The 7,784-nt window shown below is 37.0% G+C and overlaps 1 protein-coding gene across 1 annotated transcript in view; it reads right to left on the minus strand.

Annotated features, from left to right (window-relative positions):
- Positions 1-4,102: 4,102 nt before the first annotated feature.
- LOC101862829 overlaps positions 4,103-7,784 on the minus strand; it is a gene marked incomplete in the record, with an annotated part of 30,570 nt that continues 26,888 nt past the window's right edge. The window contains 1 exon segment of the mRNA XM_013087615.2: positions 4,103-6,237. Coding sequence (XP_012943069.1) covers positions 6,029-6,237 — 209 coding nt within the window.

Below are 7,784 nucleotides of genomic sequence, written 5' to 3' on the forward strand. Positions count from 1 at the left end.
GTTATGGGTCATACCATATCCGTATCAAATCGATTATCAATGAATGGGTGGAAGCCTCTCATGAAATGCCAATTGTTTTTGTCAGTCTTGCATCCAGCCATCAAAATGGGGATTTGACAAAATTTCTGCAGTGGGCTTTTGCTATTAGTACTAGGTAACCTTTTAGCCTTGGAAGAAGTGTTAAATGTGTATTTATGTCAAATTAGATGTCTTTCTGAAGTTGAAATGATTCCTGCTGTGAATAGCCACGACCTAAGCCCAAATGTCCCTTGGAATAGGTTTTTTGCTTTGCTTTAAAAGTGGGGGTGGTCTGTCCGATTTGAAATATTTACTTAAACTTAAACAGAATATGGCTTCCTTAATTAAATTTTTGTTTGTGTAGCCGTTTGTCACCACTCGGAAAAAATATATTTCCCTGGGACACAAATTTCTAATGCGAAAAGTTGGGAATCGAATTCATAACTTCTCCATTGTTGTTTGTCGCCCCAGCACTGTGCTGCCAAGTCTAGGACGTGCCCAAAAGTCAATATATAGGCCTACATCATAATGTGATGAACTAAAAGAGGTAAGTTGCTTTCACTTTCAGGGGTGCTGATTTTCTGGATGAATGCAGACGTCCAGATTTCTGAAAATGCATGTAATGCGGATTTTGCCTCTGACTTCTTGATACATGTACAAGTACATTGTATTAGAAATTAGACATTGGTACATTTTTAATCCCAACGCGTGTGTTTCCATAGTGCCCAAAAGGTTCTGGATTTTTTTCATAGCAAGTAGCCCCTTCTGCCATTTGAAGCGGACATTATTGTTGATAAGAAGAGTTATATAAGATCTTTATGTATAATTCAAGTTTTACACAAAAAAGCTTTAAAAAAAACTGAAAACAAACAAACAAAACGCGATTGGATAACATGTTAGAAAAACTTTATTGATCCTATACAGTCGACTTGAGTAATATAAAAAAAAGTGTATATATACAATTGGCTCTGAATGTGAAGAACTTGTATGGAATGAACCTTTACACTGAGTAAACTGTTGCGAACATTTATATGTATGTGTTTGTTGTGAGTACAATACGTGCCTTTGCAAACACTAACAGTAACAGTAAAGGACATACTATTGCGACATAGAAATTCCTGATATACTCCCAAATATCCAGCAATCAAACCTAGTGCACTCACACCTAGTCTACTTTCTGGATGGTTGGATTGGAGGGTGCTCTGGTGTGGATTGCTGCTTCTCTTCTACTTCTATCAAACATTGGATTCGTTGGGGGGAGGGGGGTGTTTAAGTTTAAGATGAAAGAAGAACGCATGTCTTTTTGACAGTGTCTTCTTATCCTTAAAAATTGGTTGTAAGGTCTACTGACTGTTTGTACTTGAAATATAGTCAGACATCGTCTAAACGTTACACGTGAACTGGCATCTCGTTAAGTAGACCACGTCCATCGAATCCCTGGGACCAGGATATATGAACCTCCCCGAAATCCTTTGGTGGTGCAACGTACACTAAATTAACAAAATGCCTCAACAGTATACAGTATCCACCCAAAAGGGCAAAAGTGAGCCATCCTGATGTCACTCAAATTCAATAATGTACTTAACTACATGTATATATGTGTGCATGCCGGTACACCCATAACAGTGATTAGTAAAAATCCACACAGAAACTGTCCCTGACCAATATTTCACAAACTCGGCCATCATGTTTCCTCCTTACACAATATAATGTTTCCCCAAAAAGAAACAAAATTTGGCACACCATTAAGTCACTGTACACATAATTTTTGGGGGGAACAGATTTCCCTTTTCCTTCAGGGTTTTTTTTCCAAAAAGCAGCCGGGCTTTTAAACTCATCCAAATTGAAAACAAAAACAAAAACAGCAATAACCCGAAATAATGTTGAATTATCGTTCACATTCACACATTGACACAAAAGAAAATAATATATACAATATAACTAATTCAATGTTATAATATAGATGTATGTTGTACATGTATCTTTTCGTGATACATTATATAAAATTGTACAAACATTAGTCTCACAAAAATTATGCTTACACTTTTCAGCAGTTTGTTTTTGTACATAACATATGCTGCAGCTGTATGCATTATGAAAAACATACAACAAACAGGAAGCAATACAAAAAAGTATGGTTTGTTTTGTACAGATGGTCCCTGTGAGATATGTTTTATCAGCAGACAGTGCGAGAGGACAGACTATGTTACGGCATGTGAAATCTAAATTCTGAAAAGGGGGGAAATTCAGAGAAATTTTGACCAACATAATTTTGTACAAGTACAGTACATGTGGTTCATCTTATTTTCAACATCCCTGATTTTTCTGCTCCTTCCTTGTACGGCTGAGTTTGAAATTTCTGTACAGAGATACATTTTTTTCTTGCTAATCAAGCCTTTCCAGCAGCAACTAGGATCTGAGAAACGCAAAATACATGTATCACCATACATTTTTTTTTTCAAAAAATTATTCTTTGAACCGCCTACATTTAAATGTGTAATATACCTGCAATTTGCTTTATTTTGTCTTTATGTCTACTCTATTTAGGTGATCTATTTATTCCATTTAGTACTTCCGTGATCACTGGGCTAATGTTAGTATCAGAAAAAGTAGCAGAGAAATGGAAGCCAGTTGCCAATACAACATTTAAAAGTGCATTCTTAGCATATAATGCACAATTCGATAACTTAAACTTTATGATGCTACATGTATCACTATCAATATTAAATTTATCAAAATACAATATGCCCTGCACTAAATTGTGTGTTTATATAATAGAGAAAAGCCAAGTGATCTATCCTTCTTATAGTCTTTTCTAAATCATATATATATGTAGTAGTATGTAGTGTGTGGTCAGATCAAATATATCGTGTTGTCAGATTATCCAAACACAAGCCAACTCACAAAGAAAGGAACACGACACCCCAAATATAAAGATGGTGTACAACAACGTAGGCTACTCATAACTGTTCAATACGATACAGGAAGCATGTCAGTTTGTCACAGGCCTCGACGGTGCCCTGCATGATGGAAGTTATCACTGACACTCTCAAAAAGAGTAAATTAATGATTGATTGGTTGTATGAATTGAATTAAATTTTTCAATTGTTTTTAACGAAAGAACATTCAATGTTGAAATTTTGCAGAGTAATTTAATTTTGTTTTGATTTGCATACAAGAAGGAAGAAATATTGAACAATACAAGCTAAATTGACATTTTAGAGACCATTTTACACCATCAATTTGAAGGTGGAGAATTTAAAAAACTTCAGTGAAAACTACATGTAAAGTGTTAAAGTGCTGTAATTACGACTGCCATCAATACTCAAATGCTTAAATGAAATTGTGATAAACTGGGCCTGTGACAAACTGGGCAGCCTCCCTCATAACTATGCGATACGAGAAGCGGCAGCGCACACACTTTTTTTTAGCCTCGTTTGAGAAGATAGCTGCCTGACATAGTCTATCGCACTGGGGCGTCAACGACACAGCGTGAATGTTAATTGTTAGTAACACATCAATCATTTAAGTACACAGTGGTGATAATATTATTTCTTTTACCTTTCCTTTATCCCCCTTCCCGCAAAACAAAGTTTTTCTATTCAAATGAATAATGTGTGTGGGGGGGGGGGGGCGCACCCATAGACCAGAGAAGTCGAAGACTTAGCATTTCTTGTTGATGAATCTACACAAAGGTGCCAAGGTAACAGCTTTGTATTGATTCTATGGTAACACAACAATACGATTTATATATTTTTTTGACATAGATCGAATTTTGAGAAATTAGCCTATTGTATTTGTGTGGCTCACAAAAATATATATGTATGTATGTACAAAATTCCCTTTCAAAATTTACCTTTACGAAAACAGACGAAATTGAAATTTAGCAAGGTCATAAAAATGTTACCGGTACATAAAATGGTACATGTAGGTCTGTGTCTATGGTTCTTTACGGAGATATAAAACTAGATTTTAAAAAACTTTTTTAAAACCCAAACAAATTAATACATGTATAGGACAAACAACTTTGCATATTACATGATCATCTTTCAGAGACAAACTGAAATGTCAATACATGTACATGTTTCAACAGTATGAAAAATAAAAGATTAAACCAAAAATAAAATAAAAAACTAGTGGTAGATCTACTCAACGAATATGACATTGACATCTCCTCAGATTCTGCTGAATAAAAGATAACAACAATTGGGGGAGATTTAAAAATAGAACATAAGGGTCTTCATTCACAAATGTTAATGTTCTCCTGAGAATTAGAGCGGTCTGTCTCCACTTTGTGGGTGGTTGGTGGATGCTGTGGAGTGGTGTGGTTTGCTCCACATTTCGTATCAAGCTTTATTCATCATCCTATCTCTCCCCTTTCTGTTCTTTGTATGTTACTATAATAGAGCAACGCCTCCGACTAATCTTCAGCACTAAAAGTGACCTAAACTAATTGTGTTGCAAATATCGCTGGTCACAACACACATGAGAATAAAGTAAAGCTTTATGGAGTGCTTTATCAGATAAAGGTATAATTTATAATTCCTTAGTAGGTTTTTTTTAAAACCTTTCTCGCTGTTGGTACATAAATTGAATTCATTTACACGTACATTTAGTTCTGTTGGGGGTTTTTTCCGAAAAAAAAAATCGGTTTTTCTCTCTAAAAGTGGTGTTAGGCCTCTCTTATTCTCATGAGCACAAATATTCTGTCAGTCAGTACATTATTATTACAGAGAACAAAAGAGAAAAAGTATACGAAGTAAGACAAATTTTGCAGGTATTTTATAAAAAGGGGTCAATGATCATGATGACGTTTTTCACTTGACGTTCTTCAGCCTCTATGTGGATGGTGTTTCATCTCAGACCACGAAGCTGAAGATATGCTGCCTATTGTAACGCCTCATTCATTTGTATAGAAACAGTTGAACTTTAAACGGACTGCAAGAAAACAGTCAAAAACAGATAAGCCATTTTGAATTTAAGAAATCTAAGAAAAGGCACCTCACCCAGACAAGACAGGCCTATTAAGACGATCGTACAAAACTTCATCAATCTTCATGAAAACGAAGAAGTGGCCTGTCAATATCAGTCAGCCTTTTTGAATGAAGTAGCCTGTTGTCATAAAACAAAAAGTTCACTGTCTGTCTTATTCTATTAAGTGATGTCTAAAAAAAAGTCTCACGATCATTTTTGTGTGTGTTTTGTTTCACTACGTCGCCCCCTTTTGAATAACAGACTTAGAGCCCACATGTATGTTTTTACTACTAGATATATAATAAGCCAGAACGCGACTTACTGAACTCGTTTGTTGTTGTTTTTTTAATTTCAAAATCATGCTAGAAGTTTCATGAATTTAACAAGATAAAGTCTACGCGCCTCTGAAAAAATGTTTGTCGATGTCTTGATAGCAAAGACAAGAAGCCGAAATCATGAAATGGTCATTGTGAAACACCCCTATGACAAGCAGATGATAGGCCCGACTACATACATGGAGCTTAAGATAAGAGAAAGCCAAAAGAAAAGTTTGCTTTCTCAGCAGCAAATTTTGCAATCTCCAGTACCCTGCTTGGCTAGTTGAGCTTACCAAAAAAAAAAGGGGGAAAATATGAAAGATAATAAAAGTATAAGAAATTTTGATATGTCTATAAATATAGCAAGAGGTCTATACATATACAAGGAATCATTTCAACGAGGTGTTTTTTCATTTTTCCCGCTCTAATTACGCCACAAAATATTCGTTTCTTAAATCACCAGTTTATACGAGAAGGGAAAGCAAGAATCCCTACAGCTCTGACAAAATTCATTCGATGTACAGCATCATCATCATATTCAAACTTTCATGTCTTACTTCAGGGGCTGAGGCAAAGGAAGATCAGAACTCCAAGGCAAAAAGTGCTCAAACAGTGTACAACCTATTCTCAGCTCTCTAGTCAACATGTAAAGGTTCCCCAAATCCCCCCCCCCCCTTCCCCCGAAAAAAGAAGACCGTACAACGTCCCAGAATCTAGATCTAGTTGCCGTAATCACTCTTTCTATAGTCATGAACTTCCAAGCCAAATGCAGCAAACGAAATGATGAAAGCGAATATTTCAAAGACAAAGCAGAAATGGATCATGAAAGGCTCGTCGTCGTAGTCCTTATCCCTGTAGGGGATGGGGAAGCGGTCCTTCATGGGATGTCCAGCGATCCACACGATGACCATCAGTAGCGGGACCAGACCTGGGGGGGGGAGGAGAATCAAAGTTACTGATCAGCATCTTATCGCCATGTCAGCTGGGCTATATCACATATGTATTGCCGAAGTAACAAAAACAGTAATAATGATAATGATAATAATAATATTACTATTATTATTGTCATTATCATTATTTAATAATAATAATAATAATAATAATAATATTTCTATCATTATTATTATCGACAGACAGACAGACAGACAGACGGACAGACAGACGGATGGATGGATATATGGATGGATGGACCGACGGACAGACAGACAGACAGACAGACAGACAGACAGACAGACAGACAGATAGACAGACAGACAGACAGACAGACAGACAGACAGACACATTAATTATATAGCGCTCTATCCCGTTCGCTGAGTCATTGTGTGTAGTTTAGACAAGATGATAGACCCGAATACAATGTAACTGATGGGCGAATATCAATCAGCAGCGTTTGCTTTTAAAACTAATTTGATAGATTCGTTCTTACATTGTTGAAAAACCAAAAAAGTCTTTAATGTTGTGTCCTTGGGAAAGGCACTTTTTACACGATTTTTCCTCACTTCACCCATGTGGGAATGGGTACCCAGCGATAGACAATGAAAGATCTTGTCAGTTTGTTAGTGTTTGAGCGCTTTTTCAGTTGCTTGCGCTGTATGCTTCCCGGGAAGCTGAGAATGTTTCTGAGTGTTCAATGGTCTACTGTAGTAAAGCGCATAGAGCTTGCTGTTGAGCGGGGAAATGCGCTATACAAATGCTATTTATTATTATAAGATTTTTATTAGATCCACCAACAGTCATGGCAGAATGATTCAACGACCACAGAGAAGATGAAGGCACAACATCACACACAATGGAAAGACTGAGGGAAGCTGGTGTCTCTAGAGGGTTGGGGAGAGAGAGCAACCCGCGTGGAAAAGCCAAAATAATATCCAACCAGGTGATAACTGGCACGATCAGCAAGCAGACCCTTTCATGGTTCCTGGAGAGGAATAGGAGCAGCTATGGCATTGTGCTGCCTTCAGCGATGCCTCTTATCCAACCAAGTATGTACATGTAAATAAGTATTTATTATTATTATTAATTCATTAATTAAAGTATGTTCAAGAATGAACACAAAAAAGATAGGACAAGCATTGCTTGCAACGCTTATATTCACCTTTCGCCATAATATGCTCATCAAGAATACATAATTATGTTCTCGAACTCACCTGTGACAAAAGTGAGAACGAAATTGAAAAATCTCATTCCCCGGAACATCTTCATCTTGGGGTGCATGGTGTAGAAAAAGTTGATGAGCAGGGCTGGTAGGAACACTACCAAGGATATCAGGCCCATGGCTTGACAGAAGGTGTACCATCCTGGGGAGGAAGGAAATTAGGAGAGGGTGAACCATAGATTTGTATCGCGATATCCAAGACTAGACTGTGTACTCTGACGTGTTTTCGGTTCACTATGGAGCGTGTCATTTGCGCCAAATGAAGGGAAAGAGAGAGAGAGAGAGAGAGAGAGAGAGAGAGAGAGAGAGAGAGAGAGAGA

This window comes from Aplysia californica, unplaced genomic scaffold (assembly GCF_000002075.1).
Source record: "Aplysia californica isolate F4 #8 unplaced genomic scaffold, AplCal3.0 scaffold00610, whole genome shotgun sequence".
Classification (NCBI taxonomy): Eukaryota; Metazoa; Mollusca; class Gastropoda; order Aplysiida; family Aplysiidae; genus Aplysia; species Aplysia californica.